This window comes from Zootermopsis nevadensis, unplaced genomic scaffold (assembly GCF_977971745.1).
Source record: "Zootermopsis nevadensis isolate Lab colony 2312 unplaced genomic scaffold, Znev_1.0 Znev_ptg000024l, whole genome shotgun sequence".
NCBI lineage: Eukaryota > Metazoa > Arthropoda > Insecta > Blattodea > Termopsidae > Zootermopsis > Zootermopsis nevadensis.
In genome coordinates this window covers 18,923,506-18,937,423 of record NW_028259156.1, presented here as the reverse complement: position 1 = coordinate 18,937,423, position 13,918 = coordinate 18,923,506, and the positions used below count along the sequence as shown (strand labels likewise).

The following is a 13,918-nucleotide window of genomic DNA, read 5'->3' as shown; positions in this document are numbered from 1 at the left end:
AAGTTAAATTTGTGTCTTAAGTACTATTTCATGAGGATGTAGAGATAATTGAGGTGAAGCTCCATGCATTCTGCAGGATGGCATTTACTGGAGGTATTTGCATTTGGGAAGCATTATTAAATAATATGATAATCAGTCATTTGTCTTATCATTATATAGCATAAAAATCATTTCATTTATCCATGGAGCCCATATGTTCCACAGAAATGTTGGTATCTACCTACAAGTCCATATAACATTACGACCCAGAAGACCCAACATCAACTTCTTCACTGTTCTGTGACTCTCAAATCCTATACTGTGAAAGTGAATATGTTGGGTTTGTAAGTAACTCCATGGAGAAATTTCCTGTGCAAAGGTTTGTTACTGGGTTGCCAAGTGCTGCCATTAGATCCTATCCTGAGCCAGATAAATCCAAGGTTAGTTGGAATGAGAATCTTTATCTAATGCTGTGGTAAAGGATGTCAGAGCTTTAATCCATTCTTGCTATACTTCACCATGTAGTACTTGACACAGGGGAAAATTTGACTTTATCTCTTACCATTTTGTAGTGCACTATAGTGTTCCCTGTTGTTTCATATCAGTTGATGTTTCCACCGTGTTGTGTCAACATATGACAACTTCTCCATTTTTTATGCACTCACATAAATACTTCTCTTTCATCTGTATCCACTCTTTCATTCATTTTATTTACTTGTTCTATAATGACAATTAAAAGGCAAGGAATACTTGGTTCTTGCACATTGTGTTCATATTCTCGGCATGTTTTTGAGTACACATTCCCAGTGCCTGTTGTTCACCACTTACGAATTTACTTATAAAGTTGATGTGTTTATGAATTGCACTGTAGTGCATTACTTGTGTGTTGCCCTGTTGTTGTTGGTGTTTTTTTTTTCCCCTTGATGCTGTGGGAGTGGCCACATTTCAATTTGCTAGGGGCTATTAAAGGATATTCTGATCCCCACTACCTAGCTCAATCATACCTTATAGTGTCTAATGATCCAGCGTAACCATACATGTTTTTTAACACAGCCAAAATTAATAGAAAACAAAGTGTGGTTACACTGACTGCTGTGGGGATTGAAAATGGAATCTGTAACTTGAAACTCTGTGCCTGATCACATGGCATCAAATTAATTTTTTTAGGGCATCAGGAGCATAAAGTATGAATGAGCGAGAATGACACAGGTCCTTTTTAATTCAGATGTGGTTAGTGTGAATGGTAATCTGAAATATTAAGGATGGTAGTTTTTTATCTTGCCTTTTTGTTCTGACTGTACCTGTGCACAAGACAGTACTGAAAATTACTGGATATGGGGTACAGGTGAGACATGTTCTTGAAAAAGTGCATAATGTTGGTTTACTATGGACTTTGGAAATTATGTCTACTTATGAAATGCAAACACGTTGTTATGTCAGCAGACTGCCTTTATTTAAATCATTTCTCTACAAAAATGTCAGTATCGGAGTGTAGTCTACAAGGTTGTGACACCATGTAGTTGGTTACTTACATTTTGGAGATATCTGCTGCTTCCATTTTCAGGGTAAAGTTCAGTATGGCTAGGATATGGAGGAGTTGTATAAGAAGTGTGGAAGGACCAGGTTAAGGAGAACAATAGGATTAGCCAATCAAAGCCAGGGTTGTTGGAGAGGAGACAGAGCTCTGTTTGGCTGATAGGAACAGGGCCCAGAAAAATGACAGCATTTTAAATCTGAAACATTAGTAACCATCTACAAGACTATATATTGTCACAACAGAAGGTGACAGTCTGAAAATTATCGGTAGTTTCAAAGTGTATGGATTTGTTATGGGTTCTGTGACACCCTCTTCAGAATTTACGGCAGTCTCTGAATTTAATTTTGTTATTATTTTTCCATTGGTTGGTGTCCGCATTGCATATGTCACATATGTTAGTGAGCTGTAGATTTAGACAATTGAATTGCACAAATATTTGTCTTCTGTACTCATTGTCACTACTTTAAAAATGTTGGCATGTCTTGTAGAATGGCCGCAAAAACATGTCAGATGTTACACAAAATGATTTCTTGATACTTACAGTGGTTGGCTTTCTGGAATGTTAATTGATTTAAGTGTTTTTGGAAATGCAAAAGGCACAGATTGAAGCTGTTTGAATTCTTGAATGTAAGAATAATGAGGTAGGACATTTCACTGCCTTGTTAGATGAACATGAGGTGTAGGCAAAGTAATGTGAAGATTAATTAAGACGTGCCATTCATAATTTATTTTTTGTAGCTGGTGATAAAGAGAATCTTATGTCTGCTTGCAAAGTACTAAGCATTGTACACCTTGATCACTATAAGAACTGCCATAGCTTGCCATAAATGAAAGATGTCTGCCCAGACAACAAATAGTTTTTTTATAGAGTTGTTTACCAAATCCTGTACAAAGGCAGGAAGGAAGGTTCTTGTCTAGCCTGTTATGGCCATTGAATTTACAGATTGATTAGTCTACCATGAATGAAGACAATTGTCTTGCAAACCAGGAAGCCTGGTATTGATCGGCATCTGTCAATCACAATTTGAAGTAGGTATTAAAATGAACAATGAAGTTTTTAACAAAAATTATATGAAGAGGAACAGCATTGATCCTTTTGTTCCCATGTCATATTCTTAAGTTGGTTAAAAAGTATGGCCATAACTATATTGTATTGGATGTATAGAATTTCATACTCATAATACTGGTAGGGGGAAATTATAAATGGTTGATTCATATTGAAAGCGTCGGTGGTTATGATAATTCAGCAAGCATCGATCTGAGAACAGCGATGCTGGGATTCTGTGCGCAGCTGTTGGAAGCTCTTATTGCGCACCCCCGGACCATCAATAGTCAATAGTTTGTTATTTGTTGAAGAGAAATGTTGAGTTAGAAGCATCACAGTGGTTATTTGATTTCAAACAAAACATAAATATCCTTTATATATTATATTTTGTTCAAGAAATTTGGTGTGTTGTTTCCAGTAAGCAATGAAAGTGGTACGTAATAAAGAAATGTTTCTTTCAAGCTTTGTAGACTACAAATTTTGATAGAGTACATTTGTCAATAGTAGCTTGCTCGATTGTTTTTAATAATTTGTATGTCTATTAACTAATTTGTTTTAAGACATATTGGTTATGTTGAATTTATTTATCTGTAACATAAATGCATTCACAGCTACATATTATATATGAATCTGTCCTGTAAATGTTAAAGCAGGGCCATGTTTAGGTACAAACATATTCTTTTATAAAAGGTTATAAATAAAAGTTATCCAGTGATGGCAGGTATATGATGAAATATTTGTAAAGACTGTTATGTGGAAACCTATACAACTTATGCTCTTTGTTCCCTTGCAAGGGTCCTGGATTCTGCTATCGATTGACTGATGCTTGGTACGTAGTGTGAGTCATGGTGAAATCAAGAGGCAACTCTTGGCAGCCATTTTAAAGATGCATCTTCCTCCCATCCAAACCCTATATGAGTTGAATTATAGGTACTGAATAATGTGGCCTGTGAAAGAGTGATAGGGAACAGATTTTGTTAGCTCAAGAATTTTGAAAAAAGCTCTGAAGAACTGGAATACTTAATTTCTTGTATCTTTCAGTTTCAGAACAGCAACTGTTGTACTTTATAACCTGCCATTTTGTTGAAAGCTACATTTTGCTTTTTATTTATTCACATTTTGGGAATATTATGAAACATTAATACTTTTTTATATTCTAGTCATGAGTTCACTTTGAGTCTTAACCCACCACTGTTCTATCCTGTAACAACTGCAGTAGGAAAGTTGTATATTTATGAGGAGAACTAGCATAGTGTGGCCCATCAAAAGTGAAGGGGACAATCTTCTTTGTGTTTAATAACAATAATAATACAGCCTATTGCAGCATTATCTTTGCAAATCCCATTGAAAGTACAGAATTTATATAATCCCTTTATGAAGTAAATTAGCTGTGAAACCATTGCATGGCAGCTGATATCAGATTCTTACCAAATGCACTAACACAGAACTGACTACCTGAGCACCACCTTAGCCTCATTTTCATTTCTTGCTACCAGAGTCACCACTGTCAGAACTTCATTTCAGTTTTTTTCCACATCACACAAACAGTGCACTCATGCAGCCAGCCATTTACCAGGAGTAGATATTTAGATGTGTGGAAGAGGATGATGCAGGAAATTGCACTTTGTGCACCTTCATAATTTGTGCTTATTAAATCAGTGAGTATAAGATTGACAGATCATGTGGCACACAGAGGGTACATAAGAAACATGCAGTTTTCTTCAGAAAACCTCAGAGTAGGAGACTTTGGGAGACAAGGGCATAGATGGAAGTGTGATGCTATAACAGATCTTAGGAAGGTGGGATTTGAGGGAATGGAGAGGATTCAAGTTGCCTAGGATGGAGTCCAGTAATGAGCTTTTATGAACATGGTAATGAATGTTTTGGCTCAATAAAAGTATAAATTTCTTGTGGAGCTGAGCAACTATATAGGTTTTGAGAAAGGCCCAACATCACAGAAGTTCAGTTTGGATTGAAAGCAGCTTGGATGATGTAACTCCACAGAGGTGAGTGCTTGAGAATACAGTAGTTGCTCATCTGGTCAAGAAATTAACCACCTTTTATTGAACTTGTATGGTTATTGCCATGTTCGCAAGAACCTGCCACTAGTCCAAGCAAGAAGAGACTCATAGGATTTTAGTAGAAGAGTTGAATCACAGACTTAAAACAAAGTTTGTTATTATTGAAAGCTATCATAACCTCTTAGCTAAAGAGTGATGATATGATCTTAGATGTAAAATATTTACTTGCAGATTTGCTGGTGGCTGCGCAATGCCTTGCCGGTGTTGTCTTGAGTCACAGCTGCAGCATCGCACTGGAAGCTGTTGCAGAGCAGGATGAGTGCTGTGGAGAGACGTGATCACAGATTCAACGAGAATTCTCCACGTCCACCTATACCAGGCAAGGAATGAACCAGTTAAACAGTGAATTATACTGATAATGCTACTGCTACTGTGGAGTTAGAAAATAAGCTAATGATTGAACATTTTTTAATGATTAGTCTGTCTGTCTCTGCACAGAAAATATTTTGTTTCAGTACTGTTCAGCCTGTACAGTACAAAATGTAAGAACAGTCATTAATCCATTCAGATCTTTCAGTCTTGATGTTACATTTTGGGAAGTTGTGTTACATTGCAGTGTCAAAACGTCTGCCAATTTAAAATTAAAATAAAGTACATTTTAGTTAGAGCTGGTGTGTGCTGTGAATGCAATAAGTAATACCACAACTAGAAGAAGCCTTTATACTGCAGGTGAGGAGACAGAACTTACAGGATTGTCAGGCTCACTTTCTCCAGCCGTCTACTCATCATGGAGCTCGAAGCACAACAAAGGTGGCAGTTCACCTGTGCTCACCCCTCGTCGCTCCAGCCTTGCTTACACCGCATCCGGCCTACCAGGTTTCTTTTTAACTTCTTTTAATTTTTTTGAGGGATGGTTTATTGAGTAGTGGCATTATGGGGTGGATGGTTGGGGTTTGATTTTGAACAGGGGCAGGTACTTTCTGTTCAGCGCGTCCAGGCTTTCTCTGGGGTCTACCTGCCTGTTCTGTAATGAGTACCAGGAACCCTTTCCCCTGGGATAATGTGACCAATGTGTGAATATGATCACTGACCACCATCTAGTGCCATGTTTAAGAAAGCATGGAGCTTTACCTCCATTCATCCTATACATTTTCATGGGTTTGTATTTAGTCATGAGGACAGCTTACCTGTACTACCGTTCTTTTGACATTAAACCGGTGCACATATGATTAAGAAGAAAACTGGTTTAATATTGACTGTGGTCTTAAGGGAGGTCATGGATGCCTTACATCTGTTCAAAACATTGGTAACCACCTACAAGTCTACACAGCATCACAACCCTGGAGATAACAATTCACATTTTTACTGTCATTATATAAAAGTATTTTTTCTGTTATTCGCTGTAGGAATTGTAATCATTACTTTTGTCAATTTTACTGTTACATACAAGCATGAAGATGGCATGAAATTTATCAGTTGTGTGTGTGTTTGTGTAGATGCACATGCTCCTCTTGGCTTCGAGCCAGAGGGCAGCTGCAGTACAGCGTTCATGGAGGTAGGTGGTGGGTCCCATTCACCACCTCCTTACCTTCGCTGGGCATGCAACCTGCACAGCCTACTGGAGGACTCGGATGGTGTGGAATTGTTCAGGCGGTACCTAGATCAAGAGGGACGGCCACATGCTGACACTTTGGATTTCTGGTTTGCTTGCGAGGGACTGAAGAAACAGCAGGACCCCGACAAGATCAACCAGCTGGTGAAGGTTATCTACAGGTGTGCATGATGACACAGGGTGCTGTTGGTTTCTCCTTTAATTATCACACAGTATTATCCTCAGCATATCCTAGGTTTATAGGTTTATAGTTCCATGCCATCTTTAGCCACTTCACCCATTCTATCTGCATGATCTTTTCTTATGTCCTTTTGAAAAGTAATTTATTTTGCGGCATGTGAGATTTCATGTTTTCACACCAGTGAGTATGAAGATGGCTCTTGCACCATGTAGTCTGGTTGAAATTTACTGACATTTCTTAGGTGCTTGCTGTCCTGGTGATGGAGGCAGAAAACACCTCTGAAATGTCAGTAAACTACTACCAAACTACCAGCCATCTTCTTATTTGGTGGCTTGTGAGTAAGAAAATATTTCCGTTTTGATATAACCATTTTTCTCACTTTTAATCACATGAGACAGGATTAACTGAACGTATCCAACATTTTAGAATTTTCAGAATCATCCTTGATTTGTAGGGAGGCTAGGAAGCTGTACTGTACTTTTTGTCAAGTTGTTTCAGAACACGGTGTGTTTATTTTTTAGTATAAAATTTGTGCAAATGTTGAGTTACAAACAGATGTGAACCAAATTGTATGTTCATTTTCAGGCGTTTCTTCCTCAAAACTCAACTGGCAATTCCAGATGACCTACGCAAGGATGTGAACCGTCATATAAAAGAAGGCAAGGACATGCTGGAAGGTGACGTGTTCGATGGCGTACAAGCCGAAGTGGAGAATCTCATCAATGAGACCACGTACCCTAACTTTCTCAAATCAGATATGTACCTGCAGCATGTTCAGGTCATGCAGAATGGTGAACTGTCATCTGGTTCCACCAGCAGTGGTAGCAGCAGTGGCAGTAGTTCTGGGGGTGGAAGAGATTTGCCAGGTGGTGGTCCACCCTTACCAACTCTCCATGAGGACACAGAATTTGTGACAGAGATGGGAAGTGTGGGGGGCAGCAAACCACCGGCCACTGGACATGACGTTCTCCCGCTCACGAAGGACATGCTTATGGCAACACAGAAGAGAAGAGCATTGGAACTGAGGCCTAAGCCAGAAGCCTATGCAGGGTTTGTGGCACACAGTTTGGCTTCTTTCATTAGTGTGTCTGTACTTGGAACTGGTGTGAAGGTTTCCCTACATACAAAGGAATACAAATTATGAGCTGATGAAGGTGTAGACATGCAGACTTCTATTATTATTATCACTTCCAGACTGTGTGAAAATGATTTTAGACAAAATTCAGAGGGCCTGCTACGGAGAATAGAGTAAAATATAATTTGAGAAAGCATATTCTACATGTGTGTGTTATATTTCACCCTGGTACAAGTGGTGAGTGGGTGATCCATTTTAATAACACTCTTGGGAGGTATTATGCAAATTCTTTATGTTTGTTTTAACTGTCACTTTCACACACGCCATTTACCGCTTTCTAAGTGTTTGTCGAGCTACATATTTCAGCTGTGTGCAGCCATATTCAGGTTTGACGTGTCTGTGTGGTCACTGTACTCATTTTAAAAATGAAGAGTTTCATTCAACATTGATTTAAATATTTTCTAAATATAATAAATTTTTGGCGTCAAACTTCTGAAATGTTAAATTTTTAGAACTTTAGTAGCAGATGTAGATGAGACGTGGTGTGATGGTGTTTTCTCTGCTGCATTATAGAATCTAAAGGTTGGCCGATTGTGAATCATATGATCTCAAGAAGAAGCATTTGTGGCATATTACAATTTTTAGGTAAACCTGACACCATTTTGAAGATACTGACACACTGCTGTAGCATGTCATAGTAAACAGCTTGGTCACTACATTAGGTTATAGAAGAGAAGATGCTCTATTCAGCAGTCACAGAGAAATTGTTAATGCTTATCTTGGTTGTTGCAGCACTTGAGTTTCTTAGTGGTTTATTATTTTGAAGTTCCTAGCCTCTGGTTGGATTAGTTTTCAATTTGCTTTGTTTGATTAATGCTTTAACTATTTTTATTTAGCTTTATTGAGGGCCGTAGACAAAATATTCTGCCTCAAGAAGAGAGTGTGCAGTAGACTCTGTGTGCATTTGTACGGCTGTAAAGTGTTTGTATTTTTAGAGAAGAAAGTGACAGCCTAATTTTATTAAGAAGTGCTGATTTTTTTGCTATAATTTGAATGGCTAATTTAGAATTTTTGCCTGCGGCCATGGCTTTTGTTATGTTTTGTTTCATTTGTTTTGGCTAGGATGTACTTGCAGCATGCTCACTACCCCTTTGCCCTCACCCTTCACCCCCACACGGCCTACTCCTCGTATAACCCAGTGTCGCGGCAGGATAGTGAACTGCAGTCCCTCAGCTCTGATGCTCGGACAGAGTCAGACAACATGTCACTCAAGGAGAGCTCTGTGTAAGTACAGTTATGTGCTCATACTTGAGATTGCAGTTTATTTGTAAGAAGGATATGCATGGAATATGAGAAGTGATTTTATATTAATTGCGTACTGTTACAACAAGCAGATAAGTGAAACAATGAAGGTTAAAAACATGTCACACATTATATTTAGTTTCCTTCTAGAAGTACTGGCCTTTATTTAGTTTTACCAATCATGCATCATTTACCATCGCTATCTTCTATCTCAGCATCACTGCTGCCTTCATATTTCCCATCGTGTCTCACATTGTTTGCTGCCAACACTCCCAACTTCTTGATTATCCCACAAAGTATTATTCTCCCTTCCGACCACTTCTGTGTGTTGAGTCATGGCAGCTTCTGTACACCGCCACTATTTACCAAAAGAATCTTTCTTTACTGTTCATTTGTTATCAGTGCCAATGCATGCAATAGAATGAGGCCATAATTCCCTTTTATTGCTGGTGCTGAATATCCTTCCGTTTTTATCTGCATGTGCCATTTGCTGGCATTACCATGTACTTCTACAGAAATCCCTAGATAGAAGACATTACATGTTTGTACTTACATATGTAGACAGCTGTACTACATATCTTATTGGATGCAATGAAGGAAAATATATATATTTATAGATTATACATTTTATTGGTATGATATTTTTGTCCTTAGTACATTTTAGTATTTCAGGAAATTTTTGAGAGTCACATAGCAAATATGATCTGTAATATATTGTCATAGAAGTTCTACTGCAAACAAATCGATCTTATAATAAAACATTGTAGTAATGTAAATTGGATTCAAAATGTGATCTTATGATTTTGTAATGACCTGGATGGGTATGATTGAAGAACTAGGAGAGGGGAGCTTCCCAGAACTGTTCTCATCATTATAAAGTGAGAAATTCAGATTGCTAAATGTCACGTTCGTGTGCATTATTTCATTAACTGCTATCCTAAAGGAATCTAATTATAGCGTAAAGGTTCATAACTTATTTTCAGTGTCATATTATATATGTGTATGAATAAAAATCACAAACTACCAACATACAAATCAAATACTCTGTTATATTTATGATACAGATATGTACAATCATATAACTGCAAAAAATTGAGAAACATCACCACAAATGTCAATATCATGTTCAAACACAGAACTTTCAGCAGCATGGTAGACATGTGACATTTACATGCAACTTCACACCAGATGATGGCACTGTGCTGACCAACAATTTTTATTTTTGTAGCTAACATAGTAAAGTTGAATGTTGCAGCAGTACGTTTAAACAGCATACATTGTCCTGTTTCTCATATCTGAAATTCAGTGCCAGTAAGTTGCACATTTTGTGTGTATCTTAAAGGTATGCAATCACTAGGAATTATGAGAGTTTTTGTGACAGTGGTCCCCTGTATTATTTTCAGTGTATCATTGCTGTCCTGTTTCAGTGATGGGGGTCACAGCCGTTGCACCAACAAGAAACAGTACCTGCACGACAGCAAACGCATAAAGGAAAGTGCTAGAGTGAATAGGGACCCTTACATGCACCATATGATGATTCCTCGCACCCAGCGACAGAAAGAACAGGCAAGTAATGAAAATTAACCCACACCGGATAAAAATGTAGTTGTGCATGATGTTAGATGAGGTTTGAAAACTTTCTTTCTTGGGTAGTAAAATTTCAGCAAATGGAAAAATCTGTGAATAAATTATAGATTAAAACCACATAGGCAGGAAATTTTTATTATACTGTTACTTAGAATGTAGGAATGTGAGAACAAGTTTGTTATATTATATGAGTGTAAGTACTTCAGTCTGCCTACCAGGCTAATTAAAGTTTGAGGTTAATAGTTTAGCAGTATACTAGTGTGACACATTGCCAATTGGACTACACATAACATGTGACATATGATCAATCAGGGTAAGTTACAAACCACAAAGGAGGGAAATGTTGGAAGATCAGTAAAAGGATTTATGGGCATTGTTATATAGTATTATTGTGCCAACCCTTCTTATTCTCACATTCTTAGCCTCATCTCACAGGATTCTATTGTTTATACAGGTTTATCCCATGAAGCCAGAGGAGTTCGCTTCCATCCTGATAGAGAAGCTAGAGCTTGTAAGGCATGAACAGGATGCTCAGGAGAAACTGGACCGCAAGCTGCAGGAGGTATGTGAAGGAGACGTTTTTCACTGTTATGTGTCTGTTATTTAATGTTAGCACAATAAATGTGCTGTGACATGGCCGACAGCTCGCTCTGGAGGGGAGGGGCTGCCTGGCTCCTTTCCATGGCTGGTGCGAAACGGGCTGTGGGCACCGCCATCACGGAACATTCCAGGCGCCGTATTCCCCTCCCGAGGGGCATAGAAACTTTCTGGAAGGATAACCTTTGAGATCCTTGTCTTGGAACATTCCACGGATGGGCCAATGGCTATAGAAGTTGTATCTCCGAGTGCTAGGGACGATTGTGGATCAGAGTTGAGGGAAAATCAGGTGAAGAGTATGGAAGAGTTAAGTCTTGTGGTATGAGAGATATCACCTGACGCCTGTCTACTCTCATTCAGGACATTGTTATAATGGCTGGTACAGTAGGCAGCAGCAAGTAGACAGCATTACAGTAGTGGCAGTGATGTTTCTCTACATTGTGGCCATTGCAATATTAAAATGAATCTTTGTTAAACAGGTTGTGGAGAGGTGGCCTAGATTGAACTGGTGCAATATAGGTTTGAATGGTGGGCTTTTGAGAGCATGGTATGAACCATCAGATTCTATAACATTTCTAGACCACTGAGTAACTGTCAGCTTTGAAATTAAAACCATGTACCATGTAGGTAGGTAGATAGATGGTTCAAAGGCTTTTATTGTAATACAGTTTCTGAAATTGGTTCTTATATATGTAGTGAACACAAACATCATATAAAGAACATGATTCTCTGCCAACAGGGGGAACTGGTGGGTGGTCAAGAGGATGGAACTGTCCTGGACTCAGTAGCTACACCCCACAGTCTGGCAGATGCTATTAGGGAGAAGCTGTTAGCTGATGATGACAGTGACCAGGCCATACTTGGTATGTGCACTGTCCATTTATTGCTGTATTGTAGGCTCAGCATGATATCAACTTGTCCATGTGGACATCATTCATGAAAGTTATGTGGTGATCCAGTTTGTGATTTTGAGGATGTGAATGATATCATTTTCCCATATCAGTGGACAGAAATGTTAATATAAAGTATGAGGCTGTTATGTGCTTGATACTGCAGTTTTTCAAAGTTTTCTTTTTCTCTGATGATCTCCAGTCTCTTCCGTCTTCCTACAGTCTTCCTTTTCCTCATATTTATGAACTTGCAAGTTGCAGGTGTCAGTGACTGAATTTTTTTTTTAATGAAAATTACTGTCATTCTGCACTACAAATGTAATTCTGCTTGTTTAAAAATTATAATTTTTGTAATGATAATATCATATATGTAAATGCAGAGTAAAACTAAACTGCTACCCTTGCCTTATGTGTGTTTGTGGACCTGTTGTTCATCACTCACATGCAGAATGTAATGTGATTTTCAGATCAACATGTATCACGAGTGTGGTCAGACTTAACCCCTTCACGCACTCCTGGGCTTATATCTCCTAGACCTAAGTCTCCAGAGGGCAGACGCAGGACGGTACCTGGGGCGGCTATAGCCCTTAGCAAGGTAAAAATACATTGTGCAGCTCTTTGCTTATGGACTGTATAGCGTTAGTACAAAGGACATACCAAACGTAAGTTTATCATGCATATGATTTTTTTAATCTTTAATACATTTAATACATTGCTGTTGTACCAATCATAAACTATTTTTCTATGTTGAAATGTAAATGTAGATTCATGTCTTCTCACTAGAATACAGGGCTAATTTATAATAAAATCCTTCAAAATTTTGATAGCATTGAAGTAACTGGGAATGACAGAAACAAATCAGAATTACTTTTATGGTGAAATTAATAACAGATTAGATTGAGTAATGCATACAACCGTTCAGTTTTAAGCCATTTATAATCTCCTCATCTATAGAAATCTTAAAGTTAAAATACACAAGACCGTAATTTTTACATGTTGTTTTAATGTGGATTAAGAAAACAGCATACATTATACTTTAGAACAAAATTCTGAGGAGAATATTGACAGAAAACGTAACTGGAGTATAGAGGAAATAATGTAATGAGGAGCTTCATGATTGCTAGGGTGATGAAATTGGCAGGATATGTAGCTTGCACAAGGAGATAAAAATTGCATGCAAAATTTTAGTCATTGACAAGTAAGTAGGCTTGTTGGAGATTGGCATAGGTTGGAGAATTATATTATGTGACTTTTAGTAATTAGAGATGTTTGAATTGACTAGGGATAAGTTCAATGATTGGATCTTGTAATCATAGTTCCATAGAACCAGAGAATTTCATAAGCACTTGAGTGAATACAAGTTTCCCGTGAAGAACCGTGCCCCATGAATTTAGTTGTGATTTTTGAGTGTTGAATTTAAAGAAAGGAAGTAGTAAACAGTGGAAAATGTTTTGTAAGAAAAATGAGAACACTGTAATGATTATAGTGTTTATAAGTCTCTGATTTTGTGCATAAGCAGGTATGACATTATATGTGAAAACTGTTAATGCATTAGGCTCACAGGCAATAGCAAGTGACTGATCATGGTATGAATTTTTAGGTATCTGCTGTAGCAGGAGTGTTACCAGGTGCAGCAATTCCGTCCCTTTCCACCAACATGGGTCTGATTCACAGCGTGCCTCATCCATACCAGTCCCATTCACGCCCGGCATATTACCCTCGCCACATGCGTAAGGAGAAAGTAAGTACTTAAGTTCAACATGGTCACAGTTTGTTACAAGTTTCAACAGTGCAGTTTCATAGCATCAATAATAACTAACAATCACATTCAGAGTAAGATATGCTGACAAAAGTGTTAGAGGAAGTATGACACACTTTTTCTGTAAGTCTTTGAAGTTTTCAAGATAATTCAACAGAAGGAATTTTATGCTGTGTTAGGTCATGTTTCAATAACCACTGGACTGATATAAATTACATTTTATATTGGAGTGGCATGTTTATCTGCCATGCTTGTTTTACACTATTAATCAGAGCATCAAAAGATTTTTACGTATAGAATATATAGACACAATATCATAAGGAAAGGGCCATG

The 13,918-nt window shown here is 37.9% G+C and overlaps 1 protein-coding gene across 4 annotated transcripts in view; it reads left to right on the top strand.

Annotated features, from left to right (window-relative positions):
• Window positions 1-13,918, top strand: part of Axn (protein axin) — a 33,704-nt gene that overhangs the window by 11,387 nt on the left and 8,399 nt on the right. For 3 of the 4 annotated variants that reach the window (XR_015536803.1, XM_022076237.2, XM_022076238.2), the window contains exons 2-11: window positions 4,814-4,961; window positions 5,312-5,458; window positions 6,079-6,355; window positions 6,961-7,425; window positions 8,573-8,734; window positions 10,180-10,318; window positions 10,794-10,901; window positions 11,676-11,799; window positions 12,294-12,421; window positions 13,427-13,567. Coding sequence is in view for 3 of the 4 variants with exons in the window: in XM_022076237.2 (XP_021931929.1) it covers window positions 4,898-4,961; window positions 5,312-5,458; window positions 6,079-6,355; window positions 6,961-7,425; window positions 8,573-8,734; window positions 10,180-10,318; window positions 10,794-10,901; window positions 11,676-11,799; window positions 12,294-12,421; window positions 13,427-13,567 (1,755 nt within the window). In the remaining variant the exon portion in view is untranslated. The remainder of the gene's footprint in view (window positions 1-4,813; window positions 4,962-5,311; window positions 5,459-6,078; window positions 6,356-6,960; window positions 7,426-8,572; window positions 8,735-10,179; window positions 10,319-10,793; window positions 10,902-11,675; window positions 11,800-12,293; window positions 12,422-13,426; window positions 13,568-13,918) is intronic. The other variant, XM_022076239.2, reaches the window with a different exon arrangement.